General features: G+C 39.8%; 1 protein-coding gene and 1 long non-coding RNA gene across 4 annotated transcripts in view; one reads left to right on the top strand and one right to left on the bottom strand.

Moving 5' to 3' along the window:
• The window catches only part of FRMD4B (FERM domain containing 4B), a 234,114-nt gene that overhangs the window by 129,875 nt on the left and 81,615 nt on the right, over nucleotides 1-22,624 (top strand). For all 3 annotated transcript variants that reach the window (XM_082664658.1, XM_082664659.1, XM_082664660.1), the window contains exon 5: nucleotides 5,445-5,529. In XM_082664658.1, coding sequence (XP_082520784.1) covers nucleotides 5,445-5,529 — 85 coding nt within the window. The remainder of the gene's footprint in view (nucleotides 1-5,444; nucleotides 5,530-22,624) is intronic.
• LOC309828178 overlaps nucleotides 1-22,624 on the bottom strand; it is a 28,507-nt gene that overhangs the window by 708 nt on the left and 5,175 nt on the right. The gene's annotated exons all lie outside the window — the stretch shown is intronic.

The raw sequence follows: 22,624 nt of genomic DNA, 5'->3' as shown, positions 1-22,624 counted from the left end.
TGTGTTGTCATCTCGCTGACAGGCCTGCCCCTCCTCCAAGCCAATTATGTCATATCGTTGAGGCTGATGTTCTGTTATGACTGATGATTGGTTGGGTGAACACCTGTCCCATCAAGAAAGGGGGGGGAAAATGCTAACGGGAGGAACCCGAAAAGCAGAGACAAAACCTCTTCTCAAGAAGGCAGATTCTCAAGAAATTACACTTGTTGAACTGCTTGAGGTCTGTCTCCAAAACATATGCCTAGCCCCCAAAAGCCTGGGTTTGTTTAGAGACTGAAAATTGAACCGTGGGCTTTGACTTCACAAAATCTTAGTGAAATCACTCACAGTAAGCACGCAGAAGGGAAACAATATCCTTTTGCCAAAAAGGGGCTGAAACAAAAGGTCTTTATTTTATGTCTGGCATAGTCCGTTTCATTTCATTAAGAAGCCCTAGATTTTGTTTTCAGTTCATGGTACGTGTTGATAGGTGCTCCTGGGGAGCCATTCTCCCGGAGGACCATACATACGTACTGTTCATACCCTCGGTAAATATAAAGTCATTACAGTGGCTCCCTTGAGGGAGAGATGGGATCATGGATTCAGAGAGCCGGTAATCGGATGCCTAGGCAGAAAGGTAGACGGCAACAGGGCGGATCGCCAGAAAGTAGCGGGAAACAAGATAGGGACCTGTTTACTGGAACTAGGATATAGTCAGGGACCTGAGCTTCAGAAACAAGAGGAACCCAATTTCTAGTACAAAGGTACCTGTGCAGAATTGGACAAGCCACAGGTTGATTTGGTGCTAAGCCACCCAACTCCCTGCATATGGTTTGTTAAATTCTTGCAGACTAGCAGGAGGCCTGGCTAATATGCCCTCTCCCTGGAATGCCCTTCCAACCTTCGTTACCTGGTGAACTCATGCATTCTTTAAGACTCGGCTCAATTGTCTGAGGGTACACCGTGTCCTGTGACACTTAGTTCTCTGGATTTCAGTTTGGCAGCCTTCTTCCTCTTGATTCATAAGCTGATTTAATGGCGTTCCTCCCTCGGGCCCCATGGCATTGTGTACATTTTATACTTCATTGTGATTGTTACTGTAGGAAAGCATCCTATCATATTGGTTTGAAATATGAACTTTGAAGTCTGGAAAGCCTTAGTTTGAATCATGGCTCCACCACTTTCTACCTGTGTGGCTTGGGGAAGTTGACTTTACATCTCTATTTCTCAGTTTTCTTATCTGTAAGATAGGTTCATAACTTGCTACCTCTGGCATCTGCTTATACTGAAGTTAAATGAAAGGATGCGTGTAGAGCCCTTTGTATTTCCCTAGCACGTGGGAAGCCCTCTAGTATCCAGTAATTTGGATTCTTTGGTTTCCAGCAAAAGAAACCAATTGTGGCTAACAGAATTGAAGGAAAACTGGACTAACAAAGCCTCAGAAAAGATAGGAATCCAGGCTCTGCAGGGATCTAGGGAGCAGAAACCAATGGACAGTTTCGTCTGAGTACCACTGGCAGAACAATAGGCTCCAACAATCTTTGATTGATAGGTCATTGTAATCATATTTCTATTCCAGTGTGAAAGAATCTGACTGGTCTAGCTTGGGTCACATGCTCATACCTTGGAGAAGGAGTTCCAGCTGAGTAAAAGGAATGTGCTCAGCTGTTTTATATCCAGCTGGTGATCCTTAAGGCTTTTGCATATGTAACTCCCACTAAAGACCATTGCAGATTTATTTATTTAATAACATAAGCACAGGGTTTAAAAAAAAAAAAGTTTTGAAGACAGTGGCAAAATGTGAATGAAGATCAGAATCTTAAACATTAAGGAATTATGAACTTTGCTAGTGTGAAAATTCATTGAGGTTATGCTTTTTTTTTTACATCTTTATTAGAGTATAATTGCTTTACAATGGTGTGTTAGTCTCTGCTTTATAAAAAAGTGAATCAGTTATACATATACATATATCCCTGTATCTCCTCCCTCTTGCGTCTCCCTCCCTCCCACCCTCCCTATCCCACCCCTCTAGGTGGTCACAAAGCTCCAAGCTGATCTCTCTGTGCTATGCGGCTGCTTCCCACTAGCTATCTACCTTACATTTGGTAGTGTATATATGTCCATGCCTCTCTCTCACTTTGTCACAGCTTACCCTTCCCCCTCCCCATAGGTTATGCTTTTAATACGATCCCTCTCTGTTAGAGATATATATTGAAATAAGTAAAAATGAAAGAATCACCGAATCTTGGCATAGATAACAGACCCTGAGTTCTCCTAATCTGACCTGGGACTCTTATAGGGCAGGAAGACCCTTCCAAGACTATTTTAACTTTCTAAAAGGTGTTTCATAGGTTGATCCAAAATCTATCACCTTGTATTTTTTTGGTCCACTGATCTGGTTCTGACTTTTTCTTTATTTTTATTATTTTATTTATTTATTTTTGGCTGTGTTAGGGCTTCATTGCTGTGTGCAGGCTTTCTCTCGTTGCGGCGAGCGGGGCCTACTCTTCGTTGCAGTACGCAGGCTTCTCATTGCAGTAGCTTCTCTTGTTGTGGAGCACGGGCTCTAGGCGCGCGGGCTCAGTAGCTGTGGCTCGTGGGCTCTAGAGCTCAGGCTCACTGCACGGGCTTAGTTGCTCCGTGACATGTGGAATCTTCCCAGACCAGGACTTGAACCCGTGTCCCCTGCATTGGCAGGTGGATTCTTAACCACTGCGCCACCAGCCAGGGAAGCCCTGGTTCTGACTTTTGAAACAATAGAGAACAAACGTACTTCTATTTTACTTGTTTCTGCACACAATTATTTAGGGCTTAGCTTTCCTTATAAACTCTAGTTGAGTGAACAAGAGAGGCAGTCAGGAGGAGGTTCCACTGAAAAACGTTGTCTACAGGAGTCAAAGGGACCCAGATCAAGACCTCCTCCTGCCTGTGCATGTAGGCGGATCTCTGAATTCAGTTTCTGCATCTGTACAATGGGAATAATGATAGGTATCTCCTTCCCAGGGCTGTTGTGAGAATTAAATGAAACAACGCGTGGAAAGCACTCAGCATGCGACCCGGCCCATAAGTAAGAGCTCAAGAAACATTAGCTGTGATCCTGCTGCTGCACTTTCAGGCTGCCCACCGAAAACCTGCCCATCTTATCTCAGTTGACAGAGATAAAAATACTTGTAAAAGCAAAGGAAGCAGGGCAAAACCATCAGCACCTAGTTGAAACAGAAGGTCCTTCAGGAAACTTAGCTGCACAGGTCATCTCAGTCCTATGGCAGCAGCAGGCCTTGAATCCGCCATCGCAGGGACTCGCTACTCTTGGTGCCTTTCTCTGCCTCCACTGTTTCCCTCTTGACCTGTCTCTCTCATCTCTCAGCCTCTCTAAGAGACCGTACCTGATGGGTTTGTCCGTTCCTTACCCCGTATAAGGAGCCTCTGATGGGCTGATCTCTCTTCTCCCCAGCCCACCTCATAGGATGCTCACCAGCTTACGGACTGGTTGCCTTTGAGTCAGGTGACTGTCCTTGGTCTGTCTGGCCATGGCCAGGAGGCCGAAACTGATGGGAGAATATTCAGATTATAACTAACTCTTGGCGAAAGCCAAATTATGAATGTTTATCACATTACCACAGAGATGCTATTTACCTATTGTATTTTCTCCACCTGGATTTCTTTTTATCCTATAGAATCCTGTTGTTTTTCCTAGCCTTCAGATATAGTTCAAATCCCACCGTGTCCTATCAGCTTTTTTTTTTTTTTTAAACATGACGCAAGGTTTGCCAAGCCACACTAGTTAGGATTTCTTGAATTCCTACCACGTGCCAGGCACTGTCGTGGGCACTTCATAACTGCCCTCCTAGGGCCATCGTCATCCCCCCTTTATAGACAAAGGATCTTAGACTCAAAGCTTAAGCCACAACCCCCAGGCCACACAGCATTAAATTCCAGAAAATGGATTTTTATTAACAACTGTTAGTTTTTATTGTTTTACATCCTTTTCTATTATCTCATTTACTCCTTCCAAAACCCTGTGAGGTAAGTGCAGTCATAACACCCATTTTAGAAAAGACACAGAGAAGCTAACGATCTTGCCCAAGGCTACACAGCTAATAAATGATGGAGCTGGGACTACATATTCTATATGTTTCATATTCCCAAGCCTGCTTTTCCCTCCAACTCTTCCTCTCCCCCTCCTGCCTTAATCCTTAACTTTCCCTTCTCACACACCTAACATTCATGAATCTTCATTAAGCTCACTCATAGGTGAGATAAACCCTTGTAAGTGAAAATATAAAGGATTTATTCTTTCTGGAACTTCCCTTGATGATTCAGCATTAAGAGTGGAATTTTTCAAATGATTTTACTGTCTCAGTGGTAAAATCTTTCACGGCCTTTTTAAGCTGCTGGATTTATTTCTCAAACGTTTCCTTATTGTGGAAAGGGAGGAAAAAATTAAAAAAGCAGATGCCCAATGCCTGTCAGGATTTTGCGGGGCTAAGGACAAGACTACCCCCCGTGCCACTTCAGTCCGGGTTTATCTTGCCTCTCACCAAGTTGAGAGCAAGTTCTCTTCCAGGACCCTAGCTGTGAGCTCTCTTTGGGTATTAAGTCTCTTCATGCATTATTCATCAGTGGGGCTCCAACAGTAGAGAAAACCTTCTAGGCCGCAGCTGGCGCACTCACCCATGCCAGAGCGCCAGCCTTCACCAGCCAGCTTCCACAGGACGGGATGAGGAAAACACAAGACTCTCCTCCCCTCTGCACCTCCTGGTAGTCAGCTCTCTCCTAAAAGAGGGACCTGGCCTCATAGACTGAACGAGCAAAGGCCCAGAAAAGGCAGTGGAGGGAGCAAGGCCCAGAATGCCCTGATTTGCATGAGAAAGACCAATATTAAGTAGTACGAGGGCTCAGCTTCCAGCCAGAGGGAAAGCCTGGAGCCTGGAAGGATGAGAGGAAAGGAGGGAGGGTGCGATTGAAACTCTCCTGGTGGATGGGGGCGAGGTAAACGTGGGGCTCTCACACCCACCCTGGGTCTGAAAACGACAGAGCCACAGGCCTCCAGATTCAATTATTTAGTAGTGCTTACTCAGCAGACTTCTGTTTTCAGCCCTCAGAGCTCAACTGGGCTTTGTTTCGAAGCTGTCTCAGGTATTCTGAGCTCCCAGAATGTGTGTCGAAGAATGGGCGACCAAGAGTCAAGTTGGCTTTGCAGTTGGTGACCATTTCGGATTTTTCTTTAATTCACCTTCCAACACACAAAAGCCTTCTGTAGAAGATGTTATCTGCATATCCACATAGATTCATACATACACACAGCTGTACATATGTGTCGCAGATAGCTTTTAAGAGGGAAATAAAGCACAACCATCCCCTAGTTTCTGAAAATTCTCTGCAGGAAACTACGTGAGGAAATGAAATCATTGCAGAGAGAAGGGAAGGAATCTGAAGGAACAAACTTCTGTACTGTTTTTCAGGTTTTACATTGAGAGCATATCGTTCCTGAAGGATAAAACCACCGTGGAGCTGTTTTTCCTGAATGCAAAGGCCTGTGTGCACAAGGTAAGGGCCCCATTTGTTATGGTCAGTGGCAGACTCCAGAGGGACTGGAGAAGGAGGGAGCAATGGCAGGGCCTTTGTTTTCATGTTCAAATGGAGAAAAAAAGGACATAATCTTTTTCCTTGACATATCCTTCCCCACCAAACAAATAAACCAAAAAAAAAAGAAAAGAAAGAAAGAAAGGCAGTTCTTCTCAAATTCTGAGTTGGGAAGACAGCCATGTACAGAGGCATTGTGCTCACACAGAATTACCACGGCCTTAAATGCAGTTCATACTCCACACGGGATGACCCAGCAGGACACAAAGATGGATCAAGCAGACTGTGATCGAAGCCTCACAAAAGTCAGGCCAGAAATCCTTTTTAACAGAATACGGCCTACATTGATCGTAATTCAAAACCAGTCTTCTTTAGGGGCTTCTGCTCAAAGCCATGTGTTTTAAGGCAGAGTCTCAGTTACCTGTGGTCAAGGGACCTGTGTATTGGTTTGTTGTTTCCATCCAGTCCATGGAGGATACTTAGCTTTTGTAAAGTTCAATACACATGAATTGCTAGAAAAATTATCCCATGCCTGGATGTTGCAGCCATGTCCGTCAGATTGCTGTAGCAGTTTTAGACACTCTCCATTTTTATCTTAGCTCCTTGCAGATAAGCGTTGCTTTAAAGGCCTCTAGTCTGGCCTCCTCAAACCATACCCTGCGCAACGACAGGGAGTCTGTGGGCCAAGATAGGCTCAGCTGGAGCCCAGCTCCTCCCTTCAAGGTTATGTTCTCAGTGTTCAGAATCTCAGATCCCACGCCTGCTTCCAGGGCCGGTGGGAACCCCTTCTGCCCATACATATCACCCTAAATCTGAGGGGTGGTCAGAGACAGCTGGCCTGGAAGGACAAGGGGTCAGACTGTGGGTTAGGACACCTGTACTGGTACTCCTCCCTCAGCCCCCAAAGTGTTAAGGGTGGCCCACTGCACACTTGCAGCTTTAATTAGTGTAAGACTCAGCAAAGAGCTGTTGTTGTTTTTATAGCTTTATTGAGATGTAATTGACTACATAATTTTCTACGTCTTATTAGAAGTAATACCCTTGAAATGATCACTACAATCAAGATAGTGAATATAGCCAGCAACTACAGATCTGCTTTTTCTCACAGTAGATTACATTTTCTAGAGTTTAATGTAAGTGGAATCATACAGTAGATAATCTTTTTGTCTTTTTTCAGTGAGCATAATTGTTTCGAGATTCATCCATGTTGCTGCATGTATCGATAGCACTTTGCTTTTTATGGCTAAGTAATATTCCACTGTATGGCTATACCTTACATTGTTTTGTTCTTGCTTTTGTTTTTGTATTTTTGGCCGCACTGCATGGCATGCAGGATCGCGGGATCTTAGTTCCACGACCAGGGATTGAACCCGTGCCCCCTGCAGTGGCAGCGCGGAGTCTTACCCACCGAACCACAGGGAAGTCCCTATACCTTACATTGTTTATGCATTCACCTGTGCGTTTTTTTTTCCTTTTTCTCCCAGTTTTACTGGGATATAATTGACATATAATATTGTGTAAGTTTAAGGTGTACAGTATGATGATTTGATATGTGCACATATTTCAGAATGATCCATTCACCTGTTGATGAACATATAGATTATGCAAGTTTGGGGACTGTTACAAATAAAACTGCTATAAACATCCATGTACAAGTCATTGTATACACATATACTTTCTTTTCTTCTTGGGCAAATACCTGGGAGTAGAATGGCTAGGTCACATGGTAGATAGATTTAACTTTTTAAGGTTCTGCCAAACTGTTTTCCAAAGTGGTTGTGCTATTTTAAATTCCCACCAGCAGTTCTGAGATTTCTAGTTCCTTCATATCCTCGTCAACACATGGCATCAACATCTCTTCCATTTTAGCCATTCTAATAGGAGTGTAGCAGCATCTCATTGCAGTTTTCATTTCCATTTCCCTGATGACATATGATGTTTGAGTGTCTCTTATGTGCTTATTTTACCATCATTATATCTTCTTTATGTTTGAATCTTTTGCCCAATTTCTTTGGGTTGCTGTTTTCTTCTCATGAGTGTTCAGAGTGTATATATTCTGGATATAAGTACTTTATTGGTTATATGGATTACAAATATTTTCTCCCAGTCTGTGCCTTGCTGTTCATTCTCTTCATGTCTTTCAAAGACTAAAAGGCTTTTATTTGGTTGAAGTCTATTTTATCAATTTGTTCCTTTATGGGTTGTGTTATTGTATCTCAGTAAACTTTGCCTAACCCAGGGTCACAAAGATTTTCTCCTGTGTTTTCTTCTAGAAGTTTTAGAATTTTAGGTATTGCATTAGGTCTATTATCCGTTTTGAATTAATTTTTATATATGACACAAAGTTCAGATTGAAGTTCTTTCTTTCTTTCTTTCTTTTTTTTTTTTTGCATATGGCTATTCAGTGGCTCCAGTGCCATTTGTTGAAAAGGCTGTCATTTCTCTATTATGTTGCCTTTGCACCTTTAAGAAAAATTAGTTGTCCATATATGTGTGGGTTTACTTTTGGACTCTATTCTGTTCCATTGACCTATTTGTCAGCCTTTATGGCAATAATATACTGTTTTGATTACTGCAGCTTTGAATTGTGTATTGAAATCAGAACAAACCTTAACTTTGTTCTTTTTAAAAGTTGTCTTATTTATTCTAAGTTTTTTGCATTTCCATATAAATTTCAGAATCAGCTTGTCAATTTCTACCCAAAACAAACAACCCTACTGATACTTTTATTAGGATTGCATGAATTCATAGACCAAGGTGGGAAGAATTGACAGTTTAACAACATTGAGTCATCAGACCCATGAACAAGATATATATATATATATATATATATATATATATATATATATATATATCCATTTATTTAGATGATATTTAATTTCTCTCAGTAGTTTTCAGTATACAGGTCTTTTGTTAGATATGTCCCTATGTCTTACATATTATTTGATACAATTGTAAATGATACCTTTTTATTTCAATTTCTGAATGTTCATTATCAGTATATAGAAATCGAATTGATTTTTGTGTATTGATATTGAATCCTGCTAACCTCATTTATAACTTTTGGTAACTTTTTTGTAGATTTCATCAGGTTTACTTTATAGATCATCTGCTAATAAAGATAGCTTTACTTCTTCCTTTTCAATCTGTGTGCCTTTTTATTAGTTGTCCAATTTATAGCCATAGTTCATATTTTCTTATTATCCTTTTAATATGTGCAGTCTACATTGGTATTGCCTCTCTCGATCCTGATATTAATAAATAGTGTCTTCTCTCTTTTTTATTTCTTACCATTCTGGCCAGACGTTTATCTGTATTGAGCCTCTCAAAGAATCAGCTTTTGGTTTCAATGATTTGAAATTTTTTTCTACTTTATTGATTTCTGCTATGATCTTTATTAGTTTATATTTTATCATTATTATTGCCTTTCTTCTTCCTTTGGGTTTAATTTGCTCTTCATATACCAGTCTCTTAAGATGAAAGCTGAGATCACTGATTAAAGATGTTTCTTTTCTAATATATGCATTTATTACGGTAACATTTTCTAAGTACTGATTTTGTATTCCACAAATACTGATATGTTGTGTTTTCATTTTCATTCATTTGTAAATATTTTTAAATTTCCTTCTTGATATATCTTCATTGACTCATTGTTATTTAGAAGAGTATAGTTTGGTTTCCAGAAATTTGGGGACTTTTAGGGATCTTTTATTTACCTCTAATTAAATCTTACGGTGGTCAGAAAACACACTTTGTGTAAATTAAATTCTTTTAAATTTAATGTGACTTATTTATGGCCCAGAATATGCTTCGTCTTGGTAAGTGGTCCATGTGCACTTGGGAAGAATGTGTATTCTGCTATCGTTGGGTAGATGTTCTATAGATGTTAACCAAGTCAATTTAATAGTATTGTTTAAGTCTACTACTCTTGCTGATTGGGTGTCTACTTCCTGTATCAGTTATTGACAGAGAGGTACTGAAATCTCTAGCTATGATTGTGGATTTTTCTGTTTCTCTTTGTAAGTTCTATCAGTTTTCGTTTCATGTATTTTGAAGTTTTGTTATTAGAGTATAATTAGAAATGCTATATCCTCTTGACTGTGTTTATAGACTGATCCTCTTTATCCTGGTAATATTCTTTATTCTGAAGTCTGCTTTGATATTAATATAACCACTTCACATTTCTTTTGATCAGTGTTAACATGGTAAGTCTTTTCCCATCCTTTTAATTGTAAACTGTTTGTGTCTGTGTATTTAACGTGAATTTCTTACAGACAACATATAATTGCATCTTGATATTTTTACCCATTTTATTTATCTGTTTATCCATCTCGGTCTTTTAACTGGTTGTTTACGTTATTTACATTTAATGTGACTATTGACATGGTTAAGTTTGTCTGTCTTGCTCTTTGTTTTCTATTTGTCCCATCTGTTCTTTGTTCCTTTTTTCTGCCTTCTTTTGGATTTATTGAGTATTTTATGATTTCATTTTATCTCTGTTGGATTACTAGCTGTAACTCTTTGTTTTATTTTTTCTGTGATTGCTTTAGGGTTTATAGTATACATCTTTAACTCATCAAGTCTACCTTCAAGTGATCTTGTACGATTTCACATGTAGTACAAGAATCTTATAATAGTATATTTCTATTTCTTCATTCTCAGCCTTTATGCTGTCAGTGTCATATGTTTTATTTTTAGATGTGTTATAGATGCACATGACACAGTTATTGTTTTTGTGTAAACATTTGGTCATCTCTGTCTGCTTTTAAAATTTTCTCTTTATCACTGCTTTGAACAATTTGATATAGCTTTCTCTTTCATGGTTCTTGTGATTGGTGTTTATTGAGCATCTTGGACTTGTGGGTTTATAGTTTTTATCAAATTTGGGAATATTTCAGCCATAATTTCTTCAACTATTTTTTTCTGTCCCCATCCATGCCTCCTTTGCAAACTCCAATTGCACATATAGTAGGCCACCTAAAGTTATCCCACAGCTAAATGATGCTCTTTTCTTTTTCTTTCTTTCTTTCTTTCTTTTTGTGTTTTATTTTGATAATTTCTACTGCAGTATCTTCAATTTTATTCATCTTTTCTCTTAGAATTTATTCTGCCATTTATCCCACCCTGTATATTGAAGTTTTTATCTTTAGAAGTTTGAGATTTGGATCTTTTTAAAATCTTGCCTGTGGCTACTTAACTTTTTAAACATATGGGCTACAGTTATAATAATTGTTTTAAGGTCTTCATCTGCTTACTCTCTATTATTTTTTTGGCCGCACTGTGCGGCTTGCGGGATCTTAGTTCCCTGACCAGGAATTGAACCTGGGCCCTGGCAGTGAGAGCGTGGAGTCCTAACCACTGGACAGCCAGGGAAGTCCCTTCATCTGCTTATTCTAATATTTGTGTCAGTTTGGGTGGTTCTGATTGATTGATTTTTCTCCTCATTATGGGTTATATTTTCCTACCTATTTGCATGCCTGATAATTTTTGATTGGATGCTGGACATTTTTAATTGTACCTTTTGGGGTGCCACGTATTTTCATATTCCTTAAATATTCTTGACATGTGTTTGGGGATACAGTTTAGTTACTTGGATGCAGTTCGATTTTTCAAGGTCTCACTTTTAAGATTTGTTAGGCTGGACCAGAGCAGTACTCATTCTAGAGGGCCCATGACTGAGGCAAGACCTTCCTCAGTACTCTACTCAATGCCCCATGAATTATGAGTTTTTTCAGTCTGACTGGTGGGAACAGGCACCATTTTCAGCCCTGTGTGAGGACCAGGCAGCCTTCCCTTTCATTTTGGCTAGTTCTTTCCCCAGCCTTGGGTAGTCTCCTTCCACGCATGCAGTGATCAGTACTCAGCTAAATACTCAAAAAAGACCCACTGTATAGCTTCAAGAGTCTCTCTTGGTGCAGCTCTCTTTTGTCTAGCACTCTGTTCTACAAATTCCATCCATTTCGGTTTCCCCATTCTCTCAGCTCCAGCTGCACAACTCCAAAAGTCCACCTTGCGCCATCTGGGTTTCCCCTTCACAGCCTGGAAACCTTCTCATGGCAGCAAGTAGGGACAGTCAGGGTTTACCACATTCAAGGTTCACTGTCCATTGCTGCCTGATGTTCCGTGTTTTGAAAACTGTTGTTTCATATTTATTGTCTAGTTTTTTACTTTTTTTCAGGAAACAGGGTAAATCCAGCCCCTGTTACTCCATCTTAGCCAGAAGCAAAAGTACTCAAACCAGAGTTTTTGGCTACTTCTATGAGGAAAGGGAAATGTCTCCAGCACCAGAGACTTTGTGAGAGCCTCTTTTTGTGAGATGTGGGTTTCCTTAAGAACACCATGGTTTGAGTAATAAGTAGACACCTGTATAGCCAATGCAGCATTTACTGAGTCAGGAAAATATTTCGTAAACAACAGTTGGTGATCATGTCTTATGTGAAGAAGTACAGTTACCCCTTGTGATATTTCTCACTGCCTAGCTGGCCAGGGTCCAAAGAAATAGCCTCCTTGATGACTTGTTTGCTCTGTTGCTAATAGAAAGAAAAATAGGATGCAAATTTTGGCTCGTAGTATTTCTCTTGTAGTTTTGTATGCTATTTCTGTTGGTCTTGAAGAAGCAGAGTTCTTTTAAATTATTCTCCGTCATATGTCAGGTCCTAGGAGCTCCTTTCTAAATGAGAGTATTCCATGACTTGTCAAAGGATTCAGAACTTTTACAAAGCATAATGTTGTCAGGCACTATGACTTAGGTTATTGGGATAATTTTTAAAAATTCATCTGTAGGAATTTACAGTTTGGTATTTTCTAGGTAATATGTAGATGGCTATAACGTAATCCCTCCATTAGAAAAATACTCAGTCGTCTTTCTTACTGGACAAAGCTAAGTGGAAGCTGAAAATTCCTAGTTGCTTTATCTAAAAAGAAAAGGTCTACTCTTTTTTTTTTTTTTTTTTTGCGGTACGCAGGCCTCTCACTGCTGTGGCCTCTCACTGCTGTGGCCTCTCCCGTTGTGGAGCACAGGCTCCGGACGCGCAGGCTCAGCAGCCATGGCTCACGGGCCCAGCCGCTCCGTGGCATGTGGGATCTTCCCGGACCGGGGCACGAACCCGCGTCCCCTGCATCGGCAGGTGGACTCTCAACCACTGTGCCACCAGGGAAGCCCACAAAAGTGTGCCAGCACTGTGCTAAGTGGTATACGGTTAACTGCATTTGATCCTCACTGTAGCCCATGAAGAAGGAAACTTGTGACCCCTTTTACAAATAAAAGAACTGAGGCACAGAGAGTTTAAGTCGTTTTCTTAACGTCACAGAGCTATTATGTGGGAAAAGTGTCCTTGGCAAATTATACCAGCAGGACACCCTGGGTCTTAAAAACACCCCCCATTTACCTCAGCTTCCTTTTAGTCACTGCTCTGGGGAAATAAAAGTGTCCTCAATAACTTAGAACTCAGGGGCTATTGTTACAGAGTTGGCAGGTCATAGCACTAACAAATATTAAATATGAATAATTTACCAGGCACTATATGTATTCATGCATTTAGTTTTCATTCCAACCCTATTAGATAAGTCAGGTAACTTACCTATTTGGTAAGTTCTATTATTATTATCTCCCATTTTATAGATGGGAATATTGAGGTACAGAGGTTAAGTAACATACACAAACCTCACATAGTTAATAAGTGGAGGAGCCAATGTTCATCCCAGGCAGTATAATGCCAGAGTCCACGAGTTTAACCATGACACATCCTAGCTCTTGATGGATAAGGGCTGTCTGCCCACTGCACGTGGCATATTTGTGGCATCTGAATTTAAGCTTCAGAAGTGCACTAGTGCCCTTGTTGGTACAAAACCTACCAGAATGTTAGAAACTGCCTATACGGTTCAAGAGTTCCCCAGAAGAGAGCTGTGGTCTGAGTTGTCTTTCAAGTGAAGGCTCCCGAACCTGTTTGGTGAGAATGCAGAGGGCACACTTTGCCTGCACACAGCCATAACCTGTGCCAGGTGGTGATGATGGGGAAATGCCCAAACTGATGCTGGGGAACCCTGGGAGCCCTCAACATGTGGGCTGTGGTCCACCTTAGACAACCTGCAGCCTGCTTGGAAAAGCCTTAAATGCATGAGAAACCCACTGCGGGTTTGCCTGCAGTGATGGTTTTTGGAGGCCTCCTCAACCATACGTGTGATTTTAGTAATCAAACAACATTTATCACTACCACGCCATTTTTAAAATCAGCGGTTTGAAGACATGCTTGGAAAATTAAAATAGTATTGGCTACCTTGTCTCTTTAGGAGTGTATAGAATTATTATAATAGTGAGATGACAGAAAATGTGGAAAAGCAAGTGGGGTTCAAGAGGTGCTCTGTGGTAGAGACCGTGCATGGGGGTGGGTGGGGAAGAAGAGGACGGTAGCTCGACTTACTGAGAGCTCAGCAAACAGCCGATACTGATTTTTTCATGTATTGACTCATCTAAGCCTCGCAACAGCCGATAATGTTATTTATTGTTACTTTAACAAATGAGCAAATGGAGGCATAAATAAGGTAAATAATTTGGCCCTGGGTAAATAGCTCATTAGTAGTGAAGTAATCACTAGGCAGTCTGGCTACAGAAACCATAGTATTTGTCTTTATTCATTCAATAAAAAATTACTGCATTCCAATTAAGGGCTAGGATTTCTGAAGAGTGCTGCATTATCAGTGTAATATTTAGCACTGCTACCTTCCTGTGGCCCATCCTAAGTCTTAAGGATTCTCTCATTTGTGTATGGGTGTGTGTTGTGTTTATTTTAAAGGCAAGGTACATGATGGTACTTTCTAACATAATATTTCTGAAAGATACCAGGGACCTTGGAGGGACTGAACATACCCAGAATTCCATGATGTTATGTGTTACTCCTTCCAAAAATCACATAGAAAGCCATTTGAAACATTTTCCTAGTTCTGCAGTGCACGAACAGAATTAGGATTTTGTAATCACACACACACACACACTAATATCGTACTTTAAATCTGCAGCTCAAGAATCTACCTCATGATCATAAGCTATTTTCATATGAAAAAGTTAAAAAATTTTTGAATATTAGACCACATTCTTGGAAATTCAAGAAGTGAATTTGACAGAGGCTTCAAGAAGTCCTTCAGTGTACAGGTGTGTGATTTTGTTTAACCCAATGTTTTCCAAACTTACTTGCAGATGTAATTCTTCTTTCAAGCAGTGCTTACCAGTGAACTGTTGACCACGCTTTTGAAAGTGATGTTCTAGATATATCCTATACCGTTAAATAATAAAGCAAGACAACTGTAAGCTTCCTCGGTTTTACCTTAGGTTAGATCTGGCCACAAGATAAAACCTAGGTCTATTCTGATTCTGTTTTTTGGCCGTGCCTCACGGCTTGTGGAATCTTAGTTCCCTGACTAGAGATGGAACACGGGCCCTCAGCAGGGAGAGAACAGAGTCCTAACCACAGGACCACCAGGGAATTCCTTATTCTGATTCTTTAAATAAAACATCTTAGGACTCAGTCAAGAGATGTTAACCTGAGTACAAGGCAGTTAGGATCTCCTCTGCTCCAGGCTTTAACAGGAGCAGGTACCATATCAAGATGCAGGAGAAAATGGCTCAGTGATGCCTTCAGAGATTTACTGTGCCCCCTGCTTTCATAAGCACTCATCTCTTTGTACTTTGAATAAATGTGGAAATATTAGTGAGCCAAACATTAATAATCCTATTAAAAAACAAAGTCATTGCAAGACTATCCAATCATGTTTATTTTTATCCTCCCTGATTTCTGGACTGAGGCCTTATTAGGTGTGCCCTTTCATCAGGAGACTTGGGGAGAGTCTCAGCCTGTCACCCACAAACACGCTCTTGCCACACTTGCAGTGATAGAATATGTTGCATAATGTCCTCAGACTGTTAATGCCATTTGCATTTAAGTGTGTGAACCTGGAGGCACCAAAGCTCTCTTAAAAACCCCTTCACAAGGCAATTTGGCCACGTCGGTGACAATGAAGAGTCTATCTTTTCACCCAGTGCTCCACCAACTTTAGGAATTAGCGTGTGGAAGATACTACTGAAATATGAAAAGATGAATATCAAAAGATCTTAGATTATTATTTCTAACAGCAGGAAACTGAAAACTGCCTAAATGTGATTGAATAAGGATTAGTTAAACAAGTGACCAATCATTCATGTGATAAGAATACTGGGCAGCCATTAAAAAAATAGAACAGCCCTTCTCGGCTGGTGTGGAAGCATGTCCAAACTGCATTGTTTTTTTTTTTTCTTTCATCCATTTTTTTTTCTCCGCACTGCACAGCATATGGGATCTTAGTTCCCCGGCCAGGGTTCAAACCCACACTCCCTGCATTGGAAGGGCTGTGTCTTAGCCACTGGACTGCCAGGGAAGTCCCGAAATTGCATTGTTAAGTTTAAAAAGAACCAAGCTACAGAACAGTAAATATAGTATAATTGTCTTTAACTTTATTTGCTTGTATGTGTGTGTGTGTGTGTGTGTGTGTGTGTGTGTGTGTGTGTGTGTGTATAAAATGTACTTATAGGAAAAATAGAAAAATATATTGCATAGTATAAATTTTTATTATCTCTGAGAGTGAGATTATGGACTTTTGCTTTCTAAGTAATGCTTTTCTAAAATTTTTTAAATAGGATACTTGGATTCATTTTATATCAGAAAAATAGAGACAAAAATAATCAGTGTATTCATTAAACTTTACCTCTTTGAAGCTGTATGAAGAGAATAAAAACATTGTGTTGATCACTCTCCCTCCATTAGAAAAATAGTCGTCTTTCTCACTGGACAAAGCTACGTGGAAGCTGAAAATTCCTAGTTGCTTTATCTAAAAAGAAAAGGTCTACTCTTTTTTTTTTTTTTTTTTTTTGCGGTACGCGTCCCTCTCACTGCTGTGGCCTCTCCCGTTGCGGAGCACAGGCTCCGGACGTGCAGGCTCAGCGGCCATGGCTCACGGGCCCAGCCGCTCCGCGGCATGTGGGACCTTCCCGGACTGGGGCACGAACCCGTGTCTCCTGCATCGGCAGGCGGACTCTCAATCACTGTGCCACCACGGAAGCCCACAAAAGGTCTACTCTTAATGACAACTGACAGAATTTTTTTTCTGATTGTAAAAATAATACTTGATTGTTGAACATTTAGAAAATACAGAAAAGGACAAAAAAATCAAAAAAAGGAATTGATCCATAATCCTACTGCTGATGCGTTAATTGTATTAGTTTGACCTGTTTCTTTCTTTGAAGTATGTATTTTTGTTGGCTGAGATCAGTTGCTGCCTGCATTTTATATTGTGTTAGACTTTTAACTTTTTAGGTATTCTGGCTACGTTGACCTCATCCATCCACTTTTCTTCCTATTTTCTATGTGTTCTTGCAAGAACCAGGATGCAAGATGGGGAAGGATTGCAGGATTGCTTTGAACATTCACATTTTTATTTCATTAAAGATAAACTCGCACATTGAGAGTAGGGACCAGGTTTTTTATATGTTGGAGTCTCTAGGGCCTAGATGTTACGTAAAAGGTTGCTTAAGTGAACGAGCGAATAATTAAAGAATGAACGAAGGGATGGCAGGATTGAGGCATTTTAGAACGTAAAATCAACAAGACCTTGTATCCCCCATGTTTAACGTCTTAGCCCCTGCTACCTGCAGAGGCAGTATAGTGCAGTGGGGGAAAGGTTCGACTGAAATCAGGCGGTCTGGGTTCAAACACATGGCTTTGGCTCTAACCTGGGCATGTTACTTACATCTTTAAGCCTCAGTTTTATCGACTGTAAAGTGGGGATCATAGTTCCTACTACAATGGATGAGTTAATATATACCAGGTAGACAGAAGAGTGTCTGAAGCAGACACTGTTTTTTTTGTTTTGTTTTATTTATTTATTTAGGCCAATTCTGGGTGACCTCTTTTTTTTTTTCCACACACACACACACTGTACTTTATTTTCACAAGAGATAAACTGACACCAAGCATTGTAAATGGATGACCACAACAAAAGCAACAACGATTGCAATTACCAAACACAAAACACACTCATACTGTGTCATAATATTGACATTCAGTCCAGTAATCCTCCACTGTAACAGCTCCTTTACTTTGCAGTGAAAATTGATTTGTATATTTTTTGCCTCTCAGTCCTTGTGAGATTTTTTTTTTATTCAAACAGAAAGTCACCAAAATTATAATCATCCTCATCAGTTCACTCAGTCCCATGTAATTAATTTTTTTTCATCTTGATCTTTTGTTAGCACTTTTATGAGTTCATCAATTTTCCATTAGAGTTCTGAAAATGCTTATTCATTCAGTTCAGCAGTATAGTCAGTTGCCAGAAACCTGTACTTGTCAGAGTCTTTTCCATGGGCAGACACTGTTTTGCTATTAATGTTTTTACTATTATTACTACTACTCTGACATATGACGCTCCCTCATAGGACACACAAACCCCAGCTCGTCACTCTAGCCTCCTCCGCACTCACCATGTTCATACTGAAATAATTCCTCATTCCCTGATTAATACCAGCTTTCTCAAGCTTCCATGCCTTTTAATATATTTATCCCTGTGCTGAATGTCTTTCTCTTTTTCATGTTCTTTGTCTGCTGAATGCTTTTCTCTCTCCCTTCATTTCCCTCTGGTAAATTTCCACTCATCCTTCTGAACTCAGCTCCGAAGTCCCCTGCCCTTAACCAATTCTTTCCTTCCCTGTGTACCACCACCAACCATATCCTAAAGAAATTAAGTTCCTCCAATCCCGAAAGTATCCTCTAGATACTTCTCTAGCTCTCTTCCCATAGCATTGACTTGCTTGTTTATATACCTGCCACCCCGCAACTGGACTGATTCCTTGGGATCAGGGTCAGCTTTACGTCCCAGCCACTGGCACAGAGACAGGCATACACTCTAGGCCCTCGGTAAATATTTGTCAAATGAGCAAAGTAAATGTAGCTTACACGCACAACTACATTGATCAAATTTTGCAGAATGGGCTTGTGAAAAGATTGAGCCAAATTGAAAATAAGATCTGCGTAACAACCTTAAAATTAGACTCTTTCAGCTTTCAGTCTTATTTTGTTTTCATTACCTAAGATGGAGCTAGTGTTTCTACGTTCAATTTTCCAGAGTTGATATTGTACTTGTAACCTTGAAATTTCATATACTGAACCCGTTGGAATACCATTTGGGGCATCGCATGATCGGATTTTAAAGCACAGGAGTCTCAGCATATGTACTGTAACCTTTGCTGCTTTATTCACCGTAAATACTTTTTGGAGACGTTTAGGAGAATTGCTGTAAAATCGGCTACAAGGGTAGTTTGGCATACTTCTCTGCTCTTAGATTCAAACAGCTTTTCTTGGAATTTCAAGGAAATAAGTCATCAACATTCGATTGCCTTTAGTATGGAAAGGCATGGCAAGTGTATGCAGAGGGAGTCCACTTAATCTTAAAACCTCATTTTAGCCAAATCTTCCAATATATTCTTTTACCCCAACGATTCAGCCAAACTATCTGAACATCATTGGCTTTCCCTTTTCCTTCTTACTAAAGCCAGAGTTACCATATAGGCAGCAACGAAGCAGGAGTGGAAGAAAAATTGGAGAAATGAATCATCCCAAAAGTCAATAATGAGGTCCTGAAACAATCATGTGACTTTTGTGAGAGGGAAACATTCTCCTAAAATCTAGAAAGGTATTTGCTAATTTAATACTGTTCCAGCTGCCTATTCATGACAAAGAGACTTTATAAAAGTACACGTTCATGGTAAGACCTATTATTATCCCTGTTTACAGTGCCTTAAAAGAGAGGAATTAGTCTCAGCTCGATTTAAACTAATACAACATGAAGCATATTCCTCTGTAACCAATCCATTACTGTCAGCACCACATTCATGGTTCTTGTCCTGGAATTATTCCATGTAGTGCAACAACCGACAGTTTGAATGCTTACCAAGGATAAAATACATTCAGTATATCTGCTAACCTGGCAGAGGTTTAGTAGTGGGGATTTGAGAGTGTTCGTCTACGTGAATGTGTGTGTATGTGTGTGTATTTTAATCCTCAAACTCATTTCAAGATGCTGAAATTATTTAAAGGGCCAGTAACAGAAATTGAATTTTGCAGGCTGTAAGTTCTGTCTATACAGAGGTGAGCGTGCTTTCTGGTAATAAGTAGCCATAGATATTTACACAGTGAAGTCACTAAGCTGAACATCAGAGTTGGTTTGAAGACTAGCCAATCCATGTGGAACAAAGAAATCGAATGCCATGTTTTAAAGGGCTATTGAGAGTTTCATAATCAGTACTTCACCTTTCCCTGTGTCATGTGGTTTTCCTTCTATGTTTTCCTGATATTGAAATGATGTGTGTCTTAAACCATGAGCATTTAGATCTGTGCTGCCTTGTGCATGTGTGAGAATCAGAGTTTTCATAATAATAGCTTATAACACATGCCAGTTGTAATCCTCAGGGACCTGTCCCCTGTGCTGTTTCGGTTGCCTTTACCACCTCCCTGAGGTGCTAAAGGGGAAGTTGTTGGGTCTTCAGATGAAAAAATCAAGGCCCACCGAAGGGCAAAAGGACATGGTCTTAGAGAACAAGGAAAATGCACTCTAGTTGGCACTACCCGGAGTAAATTTACAAAGAATGAATTATTTGTTCATTGATGTATTGCCAGCACAAGAAGGCACTCAAATATTTGTTGAATACGTTGAACAGAGCCACTAAACACCCAACTGGAATATTTGTATTTCATACTGGTGCCATTTAACATGAATTACCTTAAAACATTTAAACCCAGTGCTGATACTTTTGGTAGACCATCATCTCAGAAAGAGGCTATCGGAATATCGTTACAGCTAAATTGTCACTCCAAAAAAAGTCATAAACATAGTATGATAAATGCTTGGATGGAGGGAGGACGAGGTAGATGGTCAATTCAGCTGAAAATACAATATTTTAAAATCTAGGAAAGGATGAGAAAACTCTGGAAGATATTTTCTCAATTTATTATAGAAATCAAATTTCTTCGTATGTTTTCTGCTTTTGAAAATGCTTAAGTGGACATCCTTGAAGATTCAAATCTTATATTTCAAAAGGAACATGGCAAAGAAACTTTTAAAAACTAATTTACCCACACCCACTCTCTCTCTCTGTACATCCATCCATTTACCTGTCCATCTATCATCTACCATCTATTTGTCATCTGTTTTTTCAACCCATACTAGAAGCACATGTCATTTGCCTTTCTGGCGTGTTACACATGCTTAAGAGGCCTAAGGAGGAGGTTTGAAAAGCTACCTTTATATTTTTCAGAAAGAAGAAATTGAATGGAAGACTGCCATTTCGTAATTAAGGAGGCCTAATATTAATGTTTTACAATATAGATTCATTGGGAAATAGACCAAGTTACCCATTTCAGCTAAACCTGTTGAATTGGCCACAAATAGTTACAATTTAAATTTACTAAGAACACATTGAAAATATATGCTATAAGAGTACAGTTTACCTCCCAGCTGAAGTGAAGTCAGTAAGTATTTCATGGGTGTTGGACACCAACCAAGATTGTTTTGTTCACTCCTTGGAGAGACCAAAATATGGCTCAGTGCATGACATGGCAAAGAGTTGGGGCACTATGGAGAGGTGGTCCCAGCTTGATTCCTGGTAGCACCACTAAGAGGGTAGGTGGCCTTAAGCAGTAATCTACTGTAATCTCCTAATTTCAGTCCTCACCTGTGAAGTGAGGTAATAATACCTCCTCATAAGGTTGTCCTGAGGATTCAATGAATTAATATATGTCAGCCTCTTGGAACAGATAGTTAGCACTTAAATGTTCTCGTTTTTATTGCTGTTGTTATTGATAATATTCTTCCAAAATTCCCAAGAGGACTATTATACGATGTTCTCATTTGTAAGAAGTACTTGGGCATAAATAACCACCATTATGGCATAAAAGGAGAATGTTGGTGAAAACATTTTAAATGTGGTATATACCCTATTGGAAAAAAATGAAAAACAGGAGGCCCAATCAAATGGATGTACAATAGTCCTAAAAATAAAAGTATCATTGCATATTTACTCCTAGATGCAAAAAGCATCTCGGATGTTAGGCTAGGATACTAACTTTAGCAGTGCTTCTTTATTCAGAAGATTCATTTTAACATCATGACCGTAACTTTCTCTTCTTTCTCATGATTCATCCTTTTCTCCCTCTAATCATCCTTGATTATCTTGCAAGCCCCTTGCACTTTTTGGTTTTTTTTAATATGACTAGTTTTTCTTCAGGACACTCCACTGCTACAAATTCAAATTATAATCGTAAATTAGTGCCAGGGTACATTTAAGCAATTAGAATGCTGTCATTAAATTCTGCTGTGTATGTAATCTAATAATGCATACAGGTAAGTACAAAAGGAGAGAGCTGGGTTCTCAGTGTCTACTGACAGTTATTCATCTGTTCTCCAATTGTCTCACCTCCTATTTATCAGATGTGGGTGCCTTGGAACCTCCTTGCTTATTAGTGGAACCTGACCTATTTAGGCTCCCCGTCTTGCATCGCTTAACGACTTGGCTGTAGATCACCACACCTCTCATTTTCAGAGCAGTCTCATAAACATTCAGCCCCTTGCTTTGCAACCATGTTGGTGCAAGAGTTTATTACAAGGTTTCAGATACTGGCAGAATGGTGGAGCCAGTGTCACTGATATTTGGCCACGTGACAATACCATTCTTCCTGGGATCAAAAGAAATAAAGCCGAGCCTCCAGATCTCAGAATAGGGGCGAAGTAAAAAGAATTGGGTGGAGGAAGACTCACAGTTCTGATGGTATTTTTGTAGCATCGTCTGGTAGAACCTTGTTATCAAAAGGTTTGGTATTTTTTTTAAAGTATAGACTAATTCATTTAAAAATATTTATTGAATGTCCACTATGTGCTACACTAGTGTGCTGTGTGCACAGTGGTGACTTGGATCTCTGCCCATGTGCAGTTTAGAGTTTTATGAGATTAATATCATATTGTCTCAATAATTAGCTTTTGAGTT

Source organism: Grampus griseus (genome assembly GCF_964374135.1).
Source record: "Grampus griseus genome assembly, chromosome: 10".
NCBI classification, from domain to species: Eukaryota; Metazoa; Chordata; class Mammalia; order Artiodactyla; family Delphinidae; genus Grampus; species Grampus griseus.
The sequence above is the reverse complement of the archived record's forward strand: the minus strand, read 5'-3'. Positions and strand labels throughout refer to the sequence as shown.